The sequence below is a fragment of the Papilio xuthus genome, unplaced genomic scaffold (assembly GCF_000836235.2).
Source record: "Papilio xuthus unplaced genomic scaffold, Pxut_1.1 DF826159.1, whole genome shotgun sequence".
Classification (NCBI taxonomy): domain Eukaryota; kingdom Metazoa; phylum Arthropoda; class Insecta; order Lepidoptera; family Papilionidae; genus Papilio; species Papilio xuthus.
This window is the reverse complement of record NW_013532490.1, coordinates 4,106,515-4,129,245: the sequence shown is the minus strand read 5'-3', so window position 1 is coordinate 4,129,245 and position 22,731 is coordinate 4,106,515. Positions and strand designations below refer to the sequence as shown.

The 22,731-nt window shown below is 33.4% G+C and overlaps 1 protein-coding gene across 1 annotated transcript in view; it reads left to right on the top strand.

The window, feature by feature from the left end:
- Positions 1-7,381: 7,381 nt before the first annotated feature.
- LOC106123138 (uncharacterized) overlaps positions 7,382-22,731 on the top strand; it is a 209,065-nt gene continuing 193,715 nt past the window's right edge. Inside the window, exons 1-2 of the mRNA XM_013319308.1 lie at positions 7,382-7,542; positions 7,922-8,170. Of these exons, the coding sequence (XP_013174762.1) occupies positions 7,972-8,170 (199 nt within the window). The 5' untranslated portion in view covers positions 7,382-7,542; positions 7,922-7,971. The remainder of the gene's footprint in view (positions 7,543-7,921; positions 8,171-22,731) is intronic.

Here is a 22,731-nt window from a genome sequence, read left to right as displayed (position 1 = left end):
AAGAAGAAGAAGAAGAAGAAGAAGAAGAAGAAGAAGAAGAAGAAGAAGAAGAAGAAGAAGAAGAAGAAGAAGAAGAAGAAGAAGAAGAAGAAGAAGAAGAAGAAGAAGAAGAAGAAGAAGAAGCAGAACCCACTGAATTTGCATAGGAAAAATTCTTTGAATAGGATTCGAAAAGCGGCCAGCGATGGGTCGACGGTTTAGAATGTTCAAGGGATGCGTTCCCGTTAAGGTATTTTCTTTATATTTTAAGATCTGGATAAAGGAGACCGAATAACGATATACTATTGTTTTATTTACGAACAAGACAGTAGCTATTGAGCTGGAAAATAGAAAAAAAGAAAGCTATAAAAAAGCAAGAGTAAATGTTGTTGTCATTTATAAGTAAATTTATACATTGACTAAGTACCAAACACAGCGGTTTCTATTCGAAGAATCGACATAGCTGGCATGTGCAATAAGTTCGTGTCTAAATCGTTATATCATCATATCGTAGCTGCTCTGCAACGATTGTTACATGGGGGATAATTCCACTACTCGGTTTACAAGATATTCCAAGGTCAAAAATGTATTCCAATAAGAAATAATAAAACACGAAATTACTAATCTGCTTCAAAATATAAAATAGCCTACATATAATATGTTTCTAGGCGATTTGCGAAAAAATTTATCGCTACATTAACCATATTCTCGGTGGGTCGACCAAACGCAAAAAAATAGGCGAGCGCTGAGCGCATCCAAATGCTCCTTAAATAAAACGAGATTATCAAAGGCCTTTGCGAGACGGCCGTATACAATAACCCTAATTTGGCTACCGTCCAGGCCCCGTCTCACTGCCGTCCCGCGACCGTGCCGTTTAGATTGTATCGTTAGTTCGCCGGAATTAAATTCAGTGCCGCTGCGGGAGCGAGATTAACTGCGTAATGCTTGCGAAAATGTACGGACCCGGGGAATGCATTTAGATTGATGGATGTGTATTAAAAATAAACAGACGCAGAAATGCTTTTGTGTGGTTAAGTAATGGTGCGTTTACCTCGATTTTAAGCTGTCCAATTGCAAAATGTTCACTAGATGGCGTTATTGAAGTTTAATGATGAGAATATATATTTTGTAAATCTTGACTCAGGGACGTCTTTAATGACTCTGAGTGCGGAGATAAATATAAATTAAGATAAATAAACTTCTATACCAATTTCCTAGATAAGGAATCGTTCTACGTAAGACGTTCTTCGACCAATAGACAAACATTTACGTTCTATTTGTCGATAAACAAACAAGAGACGTAGATAAATTACACACGCTAGTAAATTGGAAAGTTTTCTATTAACTATTTCATATATCGTAAGTAGTCTAATGGATAGTCAATATTTCCATTTCTATATTATGTTAGCTGTCGCCCGCGACTCCGTGTGTGCGAAATAAAATAAAATAAGTAGCGTACGTGTTCTTTCAGACTATGTTCTAGCCACAAGATTTCGCGATTCTAAACTGCTCTTGATGATTTCCAAAGAGATTGAGTAAAGTTAAAGAAAATTATTTAAAAACTTTAAACATAAGTGAACGAATATGGCTTGAGACCAAAATGTTCTTATTATTATCATTCTAATCTGTGAACTATTCAATGCGAAAGGACTGGTTACATTTTGAAAAAAAAAACATGGCAAATACTTTATCCATATTCAGATTGCTTTAATGAGTACTTACTTATTTATTCCGCTGGCGCATCGACCCAAAGTGGGTCTTAGCCTCCGACACAAGAGATCGCCATAGTCGCCTGTCTTGCGCCTTCTCCTGCCAGTCCATCGCTTGTAGCTCCCGCAGATCCAGCTCTAAGGTGTTTCGTCAGCGGTACCTGGGCCGAGCGATGGGTCGGCGGCCAGTAGATGTCCCGAGATATGCTGCTTTGGCCTTTCGATCTTTCCCCATCCTCATGAGGTGGCCTAGCAATCGAAGTCTGTGAGCTTGTGGTGAAGAATGAATGTGTAATAATGAGTGGTAATTAATTCAGTCTCTTAGTAACAGTAACGAACACTTAAGTTATCCTAAATGTAGTTTTCTCATACTAAACCTACAATGAGGACATTTAGTTCTAGTTATTTTAGTTATTACTTTATTTCCAGTGCAGTATTTTGCATATTCAATAAAATCTAGCATTTATTTAACCTTTATCAGAATAGAAATCTATGGTTAGATAAATATCTTTCTCATACCATAATGCATTTATCTTTGTTTTATTAAATGGGAATGACACTGCGAAGAATTATCATTACTTTAAACTCCTTTGACAAGCATATATCACCTTTATAACTTGTGAATAAGGTTTAAATTTGCAAAAGTTTAACGTCTTAGTAGCTTTTGTGGTGGTATCAGTTGATATTCACTCCAAGATTCGATCGATCAATGTCTAAATAACTCAAGTGAGTGCTCTATCAAACGGTGGCTCTTAACAGGTGATGTTAATGTTGCCTTGGATATGTAAAATTATGTCTACCGTTAAAATTACTCGCTTTCTAGACTGTTTTTACGTAATTTATCATAATATAGCTGTCGCCCCTGTGTCTGTTTGCGTGAGATTAAATAAAACTTTCGTAGCCTATGTGTTATTCCAGACTATGTTCTACGTCTTTGCTTTTCATTGAGATGCATGCAGCCGTTCTGCATCCATCTATCTATACAATCGCATTTAAAAAATTAGTAAGATTAATAATTCTGTGTCCCAATTTTTTATCCTTTTACTAGGTTAACTATAAATACAGTTATCAGTGTAATTAATAGAAATTCAAGAAATATAGATGCATATCTCATTTGCTAATTTTCACAAAATCTGTATGTACCTAAAAACACAAAAACTAATTTTATTTTAATTTAAATTAGATAATCGAAGTTCATGATCCTACTACAAGGAATTTTACATTTTAGCTCGACCTAGTAGGTCAATGACCTTTGGTATAAAAAAGTAAATCTACGGGCATTTAAAGAATATTGAATAATACTTATTTGAACGTCGAAATACGTCAAATATCAATCGTACCGCGCAGCTGTGCCGGCCTCTTGATAAATATTCAGGGGTCTCGTTCAGATGTACGGTAGGGTCCGAAACGGATTTTTGATTTGGTGACAGCAACGGCCGACCATATTTATTGTGTGTTGGAGATAAAAAGTTTTTATATATTACACACATATACCAAACTTTTTTATACATTTCTGTTTAAAAAGCTAAAAAGTTTGTGTGTATATTTTCGGGAATTTTTTTTTGACATCCTTGATCCAAAAGATGATTTATATTTCATTTATTCCAGAATTGTCGTATTTTGTTTTTGTCAAATTTATTAAAGAAGCAAAGGATAAAATAAGTTCAAATATTTGTAGAGAAAAAGTATTTTTTATAAGGGAAGGGGGCAAACGAGCGGCGTGAACTCCGGTGATCGACGACACCCATGGACAACCGCAACACTAGAGGAACTACAGATGCGTTGTCGGCCTTTAGTGAAATAGTATATTAATTAGACAAGTGTATAGATGAATAGCTGTCGCCTGCATACCGTCCGTGCGGAATAAAAAAATAGTAACCTATGTTTTCATCCAGACTATGTTCTACATCTATGCCAAATTTCATTAAAATCCGTTGAGCCATTCTTGAGTTAACTTCAAAAAAACATACATCCGTTCTTCTAAACATTCGTATTTATAATATTAGTAAGATAAATAAATATATCTGCATTCAATATTAAAAATACAAATATAAACGATGTGTTAATGACTGAAATAGATTTATATAGTCGGACAAGTGAAGTGGAGTGAGGCCTCATTTGCACTCGGCTACGATTAATTTTAACGGCTAATTGAATGGCCGCGTTAAATGCAAATCTGTTGCGACTAAAGGTTTCACATCAAGCTATTGTTTTGTACCGCATTATTAGTACTGATTAATAGTTCGTTAATATTTTTATTTTTAGTATTGTCTTAATTAGGATTTGATTATTCAATGTGACTGTTACACAGATGATAATACTATTGCTAGATTGGTAATAATATAAGAGAAGAGAGGTCGTCCTCCTTAGGAGTAAACAACGATACATAGAGAGAGAGAGAGTTCATTATCATCTTCAGCTCACTATACGTCCACACTGAAGGGCTCGGAGTCTATTCTAAGTTAGAGGTGACTAGGCCATAGTCAACTACGCTGGCCCATTGCGGGTTGAACACACATATCTTTGAATTACGTTGGAGATATGTGCAGCATCACGATGTTTTTCTTCACCGTAAGAACGTCGGATATACATATGTAAATCTAAAGTCGAAAAACACATTGGTACATGGCATGATTCGAACCAACGACCTGTAGATTTCAAGTCTAGTGATTAACCAGTGAGCCACCGACGCTTTAGAGAGGTAGTTCGTTTGTTTAAAAGATGCATTTGTCCCCTTGATATGACGCTTTTTTATCTAGTAGCTTTCTTGTTGTTTAAAGCCTAGAAATTATAATTGTAATAAATAATTTTATGTAAAGCCATGAACATATTTTTGGTATACATTTAAAAATAAAGTTAAAACATGTATCCGAGTGTGCTTTGGAGTGCTCTTGCGCTGTTCTCCTAACATAATGACTCTGGCTGATAAATATTCAGATTGTAAATCCTTAGCGCCCCCTCATCTAGTATTCAAATTAACTACGGATTGTATAACGATGTAGACGGGATGTGGGCTAATGTCTTAATGTAAGCTCGGATACCATTTATAAATGGTTTTAATTTTAAAAGTAGTTTATGTTATGTAAATTGCATCCTATGTGATATGTTTGTGTTATTATATTGTAGAATGCGTTAATAGAAGAAGGATTGCGTTAGTTATGAGATATTAAAGAGCAAAAGTTTAGTTGTAAGGATATTATGCTTAGAGATAAACAAGAGAGTAAAATTTTAAATGTAGTTTGGGTACACAGGTCAAAGTCTGACCGAAGAAAGTATGGATTGCGTCAAACAGGATATGTTTAAGGGACTAATTTAAGATACAACTGCTGTATATATTGAAAAGTTCATTGCGGTATCCAAAAGACCTTTATTCTTTTGTTAAATTCTTATATTAATAAAAATATTTCATTTGTCTCTTCTTGACTACATTTCGTTGTTAATACTGAGACTTCCCGCGCTATTTTCATTTTTTTTTTCTTGAATAAAAAAGACAAAAGTTCTCAGTGGCCAGTATGCAACCTCTTTTGCAAAATGTTTTAATCTATGTCCACCAAAGAGTTTGAAACAGAAATAGGTTCATCATTATTTAATTATCATTCTTTAATATTATATTTTTCTATTTCATTAAACTAACTTTATAACTTTTATATTTGTCTTTTAAAGTAATTTATATTGTTTAATAATTTATCGAATACTTCTAACTTGGTATAGATAACCTCTACACGATTTCGTCCAAAAAAGTTTAATCCGAAACAAAGTATTGTTGGAACAAAGCTTTACAGGTTCATGGAAATGATTCCTTACAATATTGTTTTGTTTAATTTATCTACGTTTTCTTATCTTATTGTAATTGGTAATATCACCTTGAAGCTCGGGTGCTCTAAGCTTAGAAGCCCTAGCTTCAAAAAAAATAATATTAATCTAAACTATTTTTTTCTAGTTTAGTTCCGCACAGTCGCGAGCAATAGCTAGTGTTAAATAAAAACATCAAAGTACTTGGACGGATCATTGAAGTTAATTGTATGTTAAATATGTTTATTGTCGCTTCCAGTCAGGTTCCAGTCTTTGTAAATGGAAGGCAACGTAATTTATCTTCTCTAATCTAGGTTGACTGGATAACCCCCCGTCCAAAGTTTCAGCGGTATGCTTAGCTTTGTTGCTTTGTTTACAAAAGTAATTAAACGAATTAGAAATTTGGCCACTTCTCAAAAGTTTATGCATTTTCCTTGAGCGTAACTTGACTAATCCTATTTATTTGTATGCGGGTTTTAATGCAGTTCTCGCTTTACTAATGTTATACTTGTTTAAACGTGTTTGTATGCAAAATTCTAGTTATAACACATACGCTGTATCAAAGACTTTTTACGTTCTTTACCATAATTTTTTCCGTCCAAATATGATATTGGGACCTTCAAAAGTACAGTGAATAGGCACATACTAAGCTAGCGCGTACCATCTTTCGACCAAATCTCCACTTCACCAGGTGAGATCGTGGTCAAGCGCTAGCTTATAAAACGTAAAAAAAAATTGAATTCATATTCTGAAACATTGCAACCGTCTTCGATATTCAAATTGGGGAATTTTATAAACGAAAACATCAATAATTTTAAGTTATGATTACATCCGTTTAGGCATAATATGTTACAAAATTAATTACCGATATCATATGACAATCTATAATTAAAATTACTAATACTAAATTTATAACGACTTAATCTCTTGAAAATGCGATTAAGAACTAATTGGTCCGCGACTGATGGATTAAGAAAGCACCTTTCGTGGCTAACACGTAAACTTACAGTATAGCGGCCAGTACTGTCTGATTTGAATTTCGAACAACCGTTATTGTTATTAAAAAGATTGTATCATTTGAATTTGGAACACGTTTTGTTTGAGATAGAAATGTTTTTTATTATTGTGTACGTAGTGGGGATTTAGTAGCCTTTTTGGTTTTATTAAATACTAGCTGTCGCCCGCAACTCCGCGTTATTAAAAAAAAACTTAATTAATAGCCTATGTATTCTTTCAGACTATTATCTACATCTGTGATAAATTTTATCATAAGCCGTTGAGCAGTTCCATCCATCGGAACTTCCTGTATTTATAATATTAGTAAGATTTCATTGAAAACATTGATTTAAGCTACATTTATATGGCTTTTGTTTGATGATTATGCTTATGTAAGTGTAATACATATATGTGGGAGTTATTAATGATAAATGAACGTTAATGAACAAATGTCTCGCATCCAGATGTTTCCCCATATCACTTGAGCTGCATAGCAAACTTACAAGTATTGCAATTTGCAGCCTTACAAAACTAATTTTACTTTCGTCTATCAATAAAAACATTCAATAATAAGCCTTACTGCTTATAAAATAGGATGCTTACGAAAACATCACCAAATGTCCTTTTCTTGTACGCACAAAAAAAAGGAGACGCAGGTAGAAAAGTGAACACAAAAGAGTGCGTTCCGTTTCTGTGTCGTTTACAAAGTTCTATACAATTGGCTAACTGTTCTTCAGTATCTATTGTTAGTGGGAATAGAGTCGAGAATCGCCTGTTTATCTATTTGATAGTTGAATGGGCTTTGTGGAATCTGCTCCCAAGTCCGAGTTCCTTTGAAATGCACGCTCGCTGACGGTCAAATTTTTATAGCTATGACGAGGCGTGCATTTAGTACTTTTAGGTTAGTTTCGGTTCATTTCGCGGGCGAAGATGATGTTTCTCGTTTGATTTTCGATTGTAATTAAATTAATTAAATGTGTTAAATGATTTATTTGTTTTGTGAACGTGTAGGAGAGTTTTGTTTATGTTTGTGTATTTTGTTGAATTCTATTTGTGGTTTACGATGGTATGTAGAGTTAATGTACCTTCTCGTAGTTAAAATGATTTTATATATTCTATAATATGTGTTAGCAACAAAACTTTATCGTACAATTTAATATAAAACTTTGGAAATAGTTTGGATGTTAAATATTGTGTTTGTCCCAGTGCTGTTTATTTTGTTGTTTTAGTTTTATCAAGTATATGAAATCAATGCCCGTACTGTATCCTTTGTAGGATGCTGTACAGGCGCACGTAATTATAAATTAACTAAGTCTTTGTTTATAATTGTTTAGTTAGATTTCCTTAAACGTTAGATAAGAAAATGTTATATTTTTAACATTGTTAACACGTATTGAAAACCACTCGTTTTTTTTTTAAATTAAAGTGTACTTTTCTCTTTTCAGATGACATCGGCGCGATGACAAAAATGTAGCGACTGTTCTTTGAAAAGATAATGTGGCCACGTTCCATGATGGATAAGCAGGATTACAGCTGGCGTAGATTGTGTGTGTTGAAGTGTTTTGTGTTTGTGTTAGTGATCAGTGATTGTGCCAGTGGTAAGCAGATGAGTGAGACGCTCCAGAGGGCGCTGTCTGCGGTGCGAGGTCCGAGTCCAGGAGCTAAAAAGTTACTCAATATACCTGAGGATGGAGGTGAGTGTTTTATGTTTATAGCACAAGATAAATTCAGATTCACCTGGATGGCTGGCATTCCACAACGGTGCGATTCTCGCGCAATTTCTTGCCCCGCACAGTCGCGTTGTGGGACTGTTTGTCCTCGGCGGTATTTCCAAACCAATACAACTTGGGGACCTTCAAGAAGCGAGCATACCATTTTTTCCACCAGTTCCTCTGGTGTTGCGTATGTCCATGGGTGTCGTTGATCACGTCGGTGTTCCCGCCGCTCGTTTGCCCCCTTCTCTTTAAAAAAATAAATTAGATGTGATATATGGGGAACGATTGCCCGCGACACCCTACATATGCTCTACGTTTATGCCAAATTTAAATCGATTTCTATGCACTCGTTCTAGAGATATCTTCTAACAAACATCCATCTAAACATTAGCATTTATAATATTAGTAAGATGTATCTTAAGATTTATCCGACTAAATGTAAAGGGTTTTACATTCAAGAAGTCTAACCTAGAATCACTGACGTACCAAACATATATATTTATCTCTTTGTTTTTTAATGAGAATAAACGAGACGACAATATTTTTGTAAAAATTTTGTTACGTATAATAATCACAGTAATACGATCCATGTTATACATTAATTTATTTAAATTAGTTCACACCCAACAAAGTTATAACAAAAACTTTATGCGTCGATGATCCAATTAAGTTACAGGGCGATTTAATTAAAGGTTATGACTTAACGCACTTACAACTTGTACTAAATATATCAAAGTTATTCGTCTTCACGATAACACTTCTAAGTTGAAGGAAGCTCGTAAACCATCCTGATTTACGCTCTTTCACCGACAATGCCTTAAAGCTTTGCGTTTAATTACTTAAAAACTTTTGACTTGTGTCATTATTAAGCATTCGGGGATTCGGACGAAAGTCCCCTAGGGTTGCCACTACGAAAATAATTTCTTTAAATATAAACTTATCTTACTAAGTTTATAGATGCGAACAGAACGATTGGATGGATCTAGCTGAAATTTAAATAGATGTAGAACATAGTCTGGAAAAACATATAGGCTACTAAGGTTTTTTTTTTAATTCGGCATCGACAGAGTCGCGGGCGACAGCTAGTATCTGTTGTCCAAAAATATATATTGTTAATTGTTTTACCTGTGAGCCTATTTGATGACTATATCTTTCTGTATGAGTGTTTTGTACAATGAAAACATATAGTTAAGAGTTTATAAAATTTGGAATATGACCAAGAAGGTTAAATATTTTAGTTTAATATTGATGTATAATTTTAAATTAACATTTTTGACCTCCTGTACATTTGACATTTTACGACACTGTTTTCTTGATTTCCAGTAACATTGCTTGACCTTTTCTTCGACATGTTTCGCGAATTTACATATAACTGTAATCAGACTTTTTCATACGAGTATTTTAAAATATGTAGTTTCTCCACAATTTTTGAAAGATTTTCAAAATGTTAGTATATGTACTTTTAGACATTATTAATTAGAATCCTTTGGCGCGAATGGCGCGCTTTTGTTACCAAGTCAAGTGTCAGAATGATTAGGGGACATAAACGTTGACATTTTAATAATCCTTGTGTTGCGCTAATACACCGGCACAGTGTCAGATTTTCTTCCTAACAATACATACATGATTTAGCGAGAGTCCAAGGGACCGCTTCTCGCTTGTGAAGCTTTCTCGCATATCCATTCCTCGCTTGACCAGATTCGACAGTATCATTTATTTTCATGGATTTTATAAATCAGGATTAGACTTTTCCGCAGCCCTGTGAGCAAATCGTGACCTTTAGAGTCAGAACTAATTTATGAAATTCTTTATATCGCCCACAGGGCTTAATCTAGCTTTCTTAGAACCGTATTCACAGAGCCCCTTGTCTGTCTTTATATACAAAAGTTATCGCAAGCGACTTAGAATTTAAAAAATACTTAATTAGTAGCTGTGTTCTACCAAACTATGTTCTACATTTTTGTCAACTTCAGCAAGATACGTGTAGCCGTTGTAGAGATATCTTGTAACACATCAATGCATCCATCTAAACATTCGCATTTGTAATATTAGTAAGATGAAGCTAAAGTTCTGACTGTAGATGTAATTATTGTCTAGAAATTCTTAGCCCATTTATTATCAAGAACAGAAGATTCTAATTCGTTAAAGATGAAGACTTTGACGCCGTCTTCACCCAATCGATTTATATATTATCTGTTGCTCGCGACTCCGTCTGTGAGGAATTAAAAACTTATTAGTAGCTTGTGCATTCCAGACTGTTATCTATCGTTATTGCAAATATCCAAATGCTTTCGGTCGTTCTAGAATTACTCAAACTCAAACATATATCCATCTAAATTTTCACATTTATAACATTAGTAAGATTTAAAATGTTATAAGTGTTTTTATGTAATCGACTATTAAAGTTAAGTAAAAACATAACGTGGACGATTTAACTTGGAATTTAATTACCACTAAGTAAAAGGTTATTTAAGTTTTAAATTTGTGTGCCTCTTGACATCCAATTAAGGTGAGGTTGTACACGTAAAAGCTCATTAGGGTTTTAATTCTTTTTGTATAAAATATTTTAAACGAGTTTAAGAAAATTAAAAAGCTAAGAGTTTGGTTTAAGGATTAACTCTAAAAATATTCGTTCTGGATGACGAAATGCATATAATTAAAACATTGTTGGACATAAAATTTGTCTAAATAGTTTTTAGAGGCGCTGAACCGTAGTCATGTTAAGCATTGTTTTGTGCATAGCTAAGAGTGCTTAGACTTCGCTACGGAATCTCGTAAGTACCCTCCATTTAGTCGACAGGTGCAGTGCATTAAAAACCATGAGTAACACGTAAATTCTCCCCTGTTTTTCACTTGTATCCTTCTTTCTTCTCGTTCTAACTGCTCGTAACGAGTCAACGTTTACCAAAAGCGTTTAATTAAAGCTTTATTTTATTACTTAACACTAAGAAATTTTAGGTTATTTTAAATTTTATTATATTAAATTTTATTATATAAGAATGCTTGTGGTGTAAAATCCAAATATTCCAAAGATCATTGTTATCGTGTTTTGATATTATTTTTGGGTTCGTTAAACTAATGTTTAGGTCGTTTTTAATGAGCGAATAACAATTTTAATTCAATCAATAATTTTGATCTGGATATACAATACATCATGTGAAAACCAAGTTACAACTGTAAATAAATTTAAAGATATAGAGACAGAAAACTAGCGCGGCCTTCAGTGATAACCCGGAGGCTCTTTCTATCAGCCAGGAACAATGTATATTTCTTCCCCATTTTTAATTGACGTATTTTATAATTGTTTTTGGTTAATATTTAGTTAATAAAGTGTATTTTAAATATTTATTTATTACTTGTTAATAAATGTGAAGTCAACCAATCCGCCAGCGAACTTGGTTGACCTATTTAGCCTTAATGTAGAGTAATCTTCAACGCCTTGGAGAGGACATATGTATGAAGACCTTGCTTAGATTTTTGTTTGTTTGTTTCTTATAAATGTATAGTACAAAATATTTTTTTGTATTGGAGATGTCCATGGACGTCTATGATTTTACCACACACATATATAACTTTGTTTTCAAGTCATTCCAGTTGTTTATAGTCCTCCTGTCTCGTTCCAGTCTAAACATTTGTCCGACGGACGTAAAGCACACGTCTATTCAATGTTATGCCCTTTGAAGTTACCCGTAACGCCTGTCCGATGACTGATGATTGTTGAGAGGTGTTGTTACAAAACGATACGTTCGCCCTTTGCTTCATTGTTTGTTTTTCTACGATCTTACGCTATTTCTGTATTTAAAGTGTAGTTTATAATGGTTACTTTGATTCTCAAATTGGATTGAAAAGTGTTTCATGTTTTATTTTTAACTAGCAGACCGCGACTCCGTCCAAGCGGAATTAAAAGAACATAATTAGTTGTTTATGTTGTCTTCTAGGCTATATTCTATGTGTGTTCCAAATTTCATCGAGATCCGTTCAACCGTTATAGAGATACCTTTAAACCATCCATCCGTCTAAACATTCGCATTTATAATATTAGTAAGAAGTATGATTAAGTCGGTTTGTGTGGCTTAGTTTCAGCTCCCAATTCTTGACCTTTATCTCAGTTGCTATTTATGTATTTGTATTATTTCTTAACCATTTTTTCAACAATTTATATGTGCCCAAACCTTGGAAGTGCTTGTATTACTAAGATATTTTATTACGAAGTGAAACATAATAAAATAACATCCTTACGAAAGTTATAAGAAATAACGAGCACTGACAGAAAGTTAACTTAACTTAACTTAAGTTAACTTTTGAGGAAACAAGTTATAATTAACGAAAAGTTGAGAAGAAGCAATTCTATAATTGGCTCTTGGTTACGGATAAATTTTCTACTTTCCCTAACTTGGAACACGAGATGATACTTGAAGTGTAGTTTTTTCAACAATGCCTTTAACATATAAATATAAAAATATAACAAGACCTGCAGATTACAAGTCAAGTGCTTTAAATAATGTGCCACTGACCCTGTTATGACTTAGTAACCACAATGTTAGTAGAGGTGGCTTTACAATTAGCAATCAAAGTCATAACGCTTCAAGTACTGTAACAAGTAATAAACGCCACTTCACGTCGTATACAGACCCTTTTGGAGTAACGTCCGAATGTAAGGGTCCTTACTAAAATAATGGTGTGCTTGTTTCAATAAATGTATTTCTTGTGTTAATTTTAAAATTTAGCCTTTGGTATAGCATGGGACGTCTTTTTATATCAGCATTACAACTGTTTCGCTTTTTTTAATGGTTTGGTCTAGAAATTTTAAATCCTTACAAATATGAGTATATTAAAATATCTTTTACTCAAATAATATTTTTGAAAACATTTGAAGTTAGTGTTTAACTACAATTTTTTAATATCAATCAGATTTTTATTAAATTATTCAAACTTTCGTGAGACATTCTACTAAACTGATATAAAAACACGGCTAAACACTCACGTATATTCGTCCGGTGGCGGCACCGACTAGTTTCGAGCCCATCGGGGGCCCTAGTCGGGGGAAACTAGTCGGTGCTGCCACCGGACGAATATACGTGAGTGTTTAGCCGTGTTTATATATCAGTTTAGATTTTTATTCTTAAAAACAAATCCTTTCGTTTATTTCGTAGACTTTTTTTTAGATTAAACTATTATTTCTTATATAATAGTTTCAAAATTCAATTACCATACAAGTGTTAAATTGTTTATTATTATGCGTTTATTGCAATGTTAAACGGAACCCAAAAGTATAATTAAGATCGTATTGCAAGTGTTTATTGCTATTGTGTTATAGCGGCGCAGTAAATCCGGCTCGAAGGACCAATAAACTCATTGCTCGAATGCAATACGATACCGAAATAAATGCTAAAAGAGTTTGACTGGGCATTGCAAAAGGCGTAGTGACCTTAACTTTTTTATGTACAGTCAGCTGCATAAATATGCAAACATTTTCAAAAAGATTATACACTTTCGAGTTCAAAAATATGTATAAAAGTACGTGACCCTATATTTCTAACAATATATATTATATAATACTTGCTATTGGCCATTGTGTTTATGTATATTTAAAACAAAAGGCATATACAAGTTTCTGAAGTTTTTTAAATGTTTACATAATTATGCAGCTGACTGTACTATACGTGTGTATTTACGAAATTATTAATAATTAAATGTACTATATTGATAATACATGGACTAAGTTAAATTTCTTTATTTAATTTATCAGCATATATATCTTTGTGTATATCGGTAAATGGATTATGAAATCTTACTAATATTACAAATGCGAAAGTTTGGATGAATGTTAGAGGGTATCACAGAACGGCTCAAGGGATCTCGAATAAATATGGCATGAGCCTAAAACATAGTTTGGAAGAACACATAGGCTACTATTTTTTTACGACGGAGACGCGGGCGACAGCTAGTATACAAATACTGTAAAATAATTCTTGTAACAGCTCAATAAAGTAGATATCTATTCAACTAACTACTTAAATTAATAAAATATCATTTTGAAATATTCAAGACTTAATATAGCTTGAGAAGACAAACGAAAGAACTAAAAATAACTTCCAAAGCCTCAAGCTGTACGCCTCAAAAGAATATTAAATCCGGTAAAATTATAAGCTTAAAGATTTATTCTATGATGCAGTGAAATTTCTCTATGTTCAAATATTTTCTTTATTGCTTGAGTAAAGTGTGAAGAGGGTTTTATGTCTAGTGATTTTTCTGTTAAAAATAAGTGGAAGGGACGGTTCAGGGTGACTAGTTTCGCCTCACTGGATTTCTCGTATAGGCTCGCTCGTGACACACGTCGCGAAAAATGGAACACATTAAATTGAACATTTTTATTGTAACGCGATTTTTTTCTTTTCGTTAAATTCTGTATTCGGAAAGTATGTGATATTGGATATATATGATGTAGAATTTTACCATAGACTTTGCACCAGAAATGTCTAAAAATTCATATTGCTATGTCTGTTTTAATATGAATAAAGTAAAAGGGATGGCATTATGTTTATAGTTGTCTAGCTTTTGCCTCCGAATTATGCATCCGTCTGCACTGTATTAAAAAAATAAACTTAATTAGTAGCCTAAGTGTTCTTCCACACTATGTTCTAAGTGTATGCCAAATTTCAGAGATATTCGTCTAGCCATTCTGGCTATTATTAGCAATGTCATCCGTTCATCCATCCATCTAACTAAACTTTTACATTTATATATGATGTATTCATCGTAAAAATGTCATTGATTGATGAATATTAAGGTAAACTGATTAACTAAAGCTCTTCTTAAATTACATAAAATAAGTGTTTTAATTTATTGAAGAATATTTATTTGTCAGTTTTATAAGCAGTGTGTCCGTTGTTATCTTAGAATACCTACGCCCTTCACGTGTAATTTGATAGCATTCCTTCACTAGAGAGCCCTTTGCCGCGATCGTAACTGTCCCTTGTACATAATATACTCTACAATATTGTCGCTTTATTTAACTATATTATATTACACTGAATATATTTTAAAGACGACGCTACGACTTGGGGTCCTTCAAGAAGCGAGCTTATCACCACCTAAAAGGCCGGCAACGCATCTGCTGTTCCTCTGGTATTACTGATGCTCGTTTGCCCCCTTCTATTATAAAAAAAAATTAAAAAGTGCAAGAGAATAATTTCTAAAAGAAACATGTCAATTATGTCTGATATTTATATTTCAACGGGATTTAAAGTATGAAACTTTTCTAAAAACATTTCATTAAAAAAGGCGTATTTAAGATTTTTAAGTGAATTATGCATTTAAGTAACAGAAAAAAAATTGTAGTCTGAGATTCTCGTTTCATCTAAAATAATCCACTATGAAGAAAGTAAACAGACAGACAGATGGAAACAGTATAATTAAATTATAATGCATTTGTGCACTCTGTATATGACGATTTGACCGAGCCCACTAATTTGCTGTAAACAAAAAAAACTTACCTACTGTTTTATTTCATAGCGCAGTACCAAAGTGTCGGGACAAACCCGCAATCGGTTTATAGACACTTTTATTGTAAATTTGTTTTTTATTCCTTGTTTATGTAAAAAAAAAAACAGAAAATAATAGTAAAATCAATCTCTAGTTGTTCGAAGTTTATTTCTGAAACATCCCCTTAAATTTTCGCCTCCAAACGGTTATCAGAACGCAATTGACCCCCAAGTATTCGACCCCGCCCCTAAAGTTATGTTAAAAGGTACTTCAGGCTTCAACACGCGCGCTGTTTTATTGACTTTTCGATTGGAGACCGCTTAGTTTTATAACTTACCCCCTATTATTATATTCTCTGTCGTGCTGAGATTGTTAAAACGATTTTAAATGTTGAAAAAGCCTGGTTGTTTATTTCGTTGGAATTTCAAAAAAAAATCCTACGATAAACATATACTTTTTACGTGGAAACAGCATAATCCATACGGATTCCAATTAAATTCTATTTGAGTTCTAAATTTCATCTTAATCCATACAATCGTTTCATACATATTTAAGAATAAACATCCATACAGACATATATTAATAAAATATCTTACTAAGACAAGTTTGTAGCAAAAAAAAATTGTTTGTTAGTACATTTTTTATTATTATTAGTATTTTCATCGAAATTGATGCAATGTCATATTATTCAGTATGACAAAACGCGTGGTTTTTACGAAATAGAATTTTAGTTGCAATTTTTATAACTCGTCCAGGCAAACGAGTTCAAACAAATATAGTTTAATCAATATTCACCAATATCTGTCCTAAATTTTTATAAAAATAAATTTCATATCTAACAAAAGTTTGATTGAAGTGTTTCTATCAAACGAATTTAAAAATCAAGTCTTCTATACAACTCTCAACCGTCATATTTGAATTCACTTCCTTATTTGTATGCTAGCTGTCGCCCGCGACGATGTCCGCGCGGAACGAAAAGAAAAACTGAATTATTAGCCTATGAGTTCTTCCAGACTATGATCTTGATCTATGCCAAATTTCAGCGAGATCCATACAGCCGTTCTGGAGTTACTTTCAAACAAACATTAATCGTCCAAACATTCGCATTTATAACATTAGTAAGATTATTGCCCACTATTCTTATAAAAAAATTATATCTTTTACACAATTCATCCATGTTTTTTTGTGGTTTTCCTCTATCTTAGCTATGAACAATCAATTTAACTTTCCTGTTTATGTGCTCCAACGAATTTTCAGATTAGTAATAAACTTATTTGAAATTACGGCATTTCCTACGTAGAATGAACATACCAACAGCATAATGTCGCAATGAAACTCATTCGATATGGCATGGGAATTGTATACCGAAGTATCAGTTCAAATCTGACAGGATACATCATACTTGTGCCATATCCAGCAAAGTGCAGTTGTCTAACAATGAGACATGGTAATTACGTCGATTCTATGGTCGAATTCATTGATATTTCGATTTTCACGGTATAACGAATCATGAAGTTAATTAACATCAACCAAATCGATACTCGGAACTGTATAATCCGATTATTCGTTCCATTTTCTCTTATTATTCGGTTATTTCGACGATTATATTACGGTGTACAGTATCTTTAGTCAAACTAAACTTTTTAAATCTATATAAACTGAATTAGGAAACTGTGACGAAATATTATTTTAATCAGCCAGATTGTCAGGTCGTTAGCATAGCAGTAATTTGAACACTGAAAATTCCAATGAATTAAAACTAATTAACACGTTTAATACCACGCCGACTCATCTATATATCTATACGTATATATAAAATTGGATTGTCTGTTTGCAGTATCGAAATAACCGTTCTTTACTACATGTATATGAATATATACGGTACATGCACCAAAATAACATTTTTTATATTATTTGGCCGTCTGTCTGTTTAATCTCTTAAATGGTTGGACCGATTTTGTCGGGATTTTTATTGGCAAGTAATAAAGAGTAACTTAAGCTACGTTTATTTTAGAAAAATAAAGTAATGTTGCGATATCTAAATACAGTCCAGTACCGCGCGCAGCTCAAAGACAGTATTTGACGCGGACTAAGTCGCGGGCACAGTTAGTACAAAAATATAATATTGGTAGTGAATGTGTTAAGGAACGATGTGTAAGAGGTTATGTTATTTTAGCAAAGAACAAAAGACCAATAATTATTGTTACGCGCTTGTCAATTAATATGTCAAGTGTTACGCTGGTTGTCAATTAATGTGTGAAGTGTTAAGCTGGTTGTCAATTAATTTCACATCCCCACAATGCGTCGAGTTTTCAATGTAAAAAGATTTTTTTGTTCAAATACACGCCGGTTTTAAAATAACGACATTTTGATTTGAACATCGAACACCTAACATAGCCCCGCTAGTTGTACATAACGTAATATTTTTTTTATCGGCCCATACAAAAACTTTGCAATCAACTCTGTAGTCTGTTTGAATAACAAACCGCGGGCGGTTTTGCTTTGACGATAAGCGGGATTTAGATGAACTAACAAAAATATTTTAGCATTTACACGTTTTTTTGTTTGAATGAGAGATATGAAGAGAGTGAGTGTATGGAGAAGTAATACATACTTTTTTTTTATAGTCAGGAAATGCATTTACGCACGCCTACGCCGGGCGGTGCAATGGCGTAGGGAGTGTGGGACTCGCCGGCCACAGAAGGTGACCAGAATACCCACTAAAACCTGACTGCCCTCTGACGCAACGGGAACGCTTTCACTTACTTCCGTGGGAAGTAATACATACTAGTCTAACCCTAAGTAAAGATTTAAAATGCCGTGATTTAAAATGATTCTAGCACACGGAATGAGACTCTAGTTGTCAAAGACTAGGTTTTAAGTTGAAGCGCCAGTTTAGTTAATCACACTCAGAGTCAATTGTCCACGTCCTTTAATGTAGATAAATCTGGTCTAAGAGAGACTTCTCTACGATTTTGCGTGCAGTTAGGAGTTGTTTAATGGTTCCTTAACCGCCTGTCAGGTTCGATTTAGTATTACAAATTCCATACAGAATTTCGTTCATGACTCAGTTTCTAATCTTGTTATTTTAGTGTCACATTAGTATTATTCAATAGCTATACAGAATGTATGTTTATTTTTCGTTTCCGTTACTTTATGACTAATTTCTTGAAATCTAAATAAACTATAAATAAGTCAAATAAATAGTAAACAAACAAGGATCCCTTTGGTTATTTATGATAGGAAATTATTATAAGGAAGTGTATCAATTTTATTAGTAGTAAAGATTTTCTTATAAACATTTTTATTTTTTATTTTTATTTATTTATTTAACTGTATAGCATCCTTACAGTATACAACCAATATGACACTATACACACTTTACATAACAGTTTACACGATAACATATTTTATAATAACAGTAAATAACATATAACAATGATAAATAAAAAGAAAAAAATACATAGTTTAGTAAGATAACGTGGCTTCTCTTCTAGAAGAAAATGTTTATATGAGTAGCTTAGCGTGAATTTTATGATAAAATAAGTTTTTGTACACGTGTTTCGACAATAAGATTAAATGGTTAGTTTATGATGAAAAAGCTTTCGTTAGTTGAAAGAATGGTTAAAATCTGTATAGCAGTTTTTTTTATAAGAGAAAGGGTGCTTTGAGGGAACATCGAGAACAACATCAGATAAACTGTAGATAATTTCGATTATATCCGGACAAACATTCAAGTTATTTTTCTTAATAATGTAACTAGATTTTGCCGGCTACTTAATCCTAAGTAAGTAGCCTGTGTTTCAGACGATGCTCTACATATGTGCCAAATTTCATCGAAAACCATTAAGCCGTTTTAGATATTCGTAGTAACAAACATCAGCTCAACCAAACTTTTGCTTTTATAATATTAGTAGGAGGCACTATTCATTTAGGAATAATTATAGAATTTTTTATATTCAAGCTTATTGTATATTTAATAAGGTTGAATGTTTGTTTCAACTTCTTGCATGATTTTAGTCATCTTATAAAGTGTATGTAGATGAGAGGAACTCCTGTATCACGCCGCTATCGGGGAACTCTCGGATTTAATATAAATGTAAATTTAATCTCAATAAGGACGTTTTTTTTTCATAAAGTTTTATCTCATTGGCTCTAAAGGTGTTTGGATTCAAACATTAAAAAAGATTTAGCTGGTTTAGGTTTTGATGTAAGATTCATCATCAATATACGTGCCCACCGAGGGGCTCGGAGCCTACCCTACGTTAGGGGTGACTAGGCCATAGTCCACGTACGGTTTGGTTGACTTCAGACATATCTTTGATATATATTTCTTCTTAGATATATGCAGGTTGCATCACGATGTCTTCTTTCACCGTAAGAACATCGGATAAATGTACATGTAAAAACACATTGGTACATGGCGGGATTCTAAGCCAGGACCTGCAGATTTCAAGTCAAGTGCTTAAACCCCTGAGACACCGACGCTCTTATGTAATACGACGACTCGACTCTCTTGATATTTTATAAGAATTAAATTAATAATTACTTAAATAATATTAGCTGTTTTTAACACTTGTAAGACTAAATTTTTCTTCTCAAAATTAGTATGTCGTGACTGACTAGTATGATCTAGTATGATCTGACTAGTACTGACCAGTATTAGTTTGTAGATAAATATTATTACAAACATGATTTAAAATAAGCGACAGAAAAAATGCAAGCATCGGCAATTGGGGATGTCTATGCGCAGCGGTCGCTTCGCTATTTCGGCGAATTCGTCGCCCATATTTACTCGTATATGAAATAAGTTATCTTACTATACAATTGTGTTTTTATTTTTCTGAACTGTCAACATTACCAAGAAATATGTTGTTTGTATAAATCGATTATTTACATTCGTCATACTCAGAAAATCGATAACATCATAAAACTAGGTTGTGTTTTCCTACAACTTTGATGATAAAGAAACGGACTAGGCAAAGATACGTTATTGTAATTTAAGACCTGATAAGCGCGTAATGTGCACCTTAATAAAAACGAATAAATTATAGTATTGCGTACTTATGTGCTAGTTGTGTGTATGAATGTGTAATTTTTACACCAATATGTGTATACAGTTGTGATTGTCATTTTCAAATCCACAAGAAGTGCAAGTATTTAGTATAATGAAGGCCTAATCCATTTTTATATATTGAAAGTAGCCTACAATCACCAAGGTGTTCGTATTCGTCATCAGTTGGTCCGGTTTGGTGACGCATCGCTTCAGTTATCGACCATTTGTACAAACAGACGGTACGATAAACATTCATAATGTTAATATTTACGTTTGTCTGTCGGTGGGACGGTCGAGAGGTCTGTTTGATTAGACGGAGAGCTTTTATCACTTCACTGTGTAAAGTCATCGTAAGGCTTGACGGTTTGACTTAGATTGATTTTTATAAAAATAAAAAAAAGAATGAGTTCGTTTGAGTTGTAATTTTAAACTTAAATTTTACTAACATTATTAATGCGAATGTTTAAAAGGATGGATGGATGTTTGTTAGATATCTCCAGAACAGTTCAAGAGATCTCGCTGAAATTTGGCATAGATGTAGAAAATTGTATGGAAGAACACATAGGGTGCTAATTAAGTTTTGTTTTAATTCAATGCGAAAGGAGTCGTGGGCAACAGCTAGTATACTTTTAATTCTAATACACATTCTACGGAAGATTGAAATGTGTATTAGAATTATCTATATCTTCATTTTGATGAAGTTTTTTCTTTTATCTAAAAAGATGTGTGAGGGAGAGGTGTCAAAATAAATCTATAATTTCTGCCTTCCTCCCTTGGTTACGGTTACGGCTCCTTAATACTAAATAATCATATGTAAATCACTTATTACATTCAGCAAATATTTACAATACGCTTATGAACATAATATTAATACCTGGTACGTTGAAAAAAACATAAATCAATTTCCCTTATCTTTGTTTTCGTTACACGGATATTACAATATATTGCGTGAGTTAACAAAATTTCTGTGCGTAAAAAGATATGTAATGGAATTTAATACTTATCATATAAATGTAAGTTATTAATAATTTATAGATAAGGTTTTTAATAGACTAATATTTGTTTGTATTATATATCCTGATAAGGCACCTCCTGTAGTTCTTTCGGCAGCGCCAAGTCCGATGCCAATTTATAAGTACCCTCTGAAAATGCACTTAGCAATATCGCGCGTCGTTTTACTCCTGTCGCATCGGTTAAATGATTTATATCATTAGCAATAAACCATTGCGTTATGCGACTCTTGTACGTTTTCCACGTCTGCTCGCAGTGGTTAAAACAAGACAAAACCCCAACAGACATTTTGAATAAAACTATTCACAACGCGGGTACTTCGGTTTCTCGTCGCCACTGATAAGTATGGGGAGTAATCAAAACAACGGTTGCTCAGTGCAGACTGTCTTTAATGACGTCAACTGTCGTACAGGTCGGACGCAGCCGACCGTTCCTATTTACGCCTAGTGCAAGCGCATACATAACAGTTTTCTATGTTTTAAGTTAAAGAAGAATACGAATCGAATACCGCTCGACTTCAAAATCGGTTCAATTGTTTAAACAGGAGTGAAGTGGAAGCAATTCCGCTATTCGTCTGATGAGTATGTTGGGGGCCTAATTTTAGTCCGGATTTGACGGAGTAAGGGACACATGGGAAGGGGAAATATTCTCTTTCTGTTCGTCTCCTGTACCGACGATTGTAGGTAGGCAACGCATCTGCAAGTACGAATGCCTATGAGCAGTGGTCGTTTTGCTGTATAGGTCGTTTAATTGTTTGCCGTCTTATATTATAAAAACTAGGCTACCAGAGATGACATTGGAATTGACACCAAAAGTATAAACACACATATATTGAAACCCAGTCAGGCAGGTAAGACTCTTGTTGTCGAATGCCTAGGCCCAATACGTCACCTTAGTTAGTTGTTAGGTAAAAAGTTCATGTATATTTTCATTATTTTAATTTGTGTAAATACGTGATTTTATTATAATTTAATTTATTACATTGCTA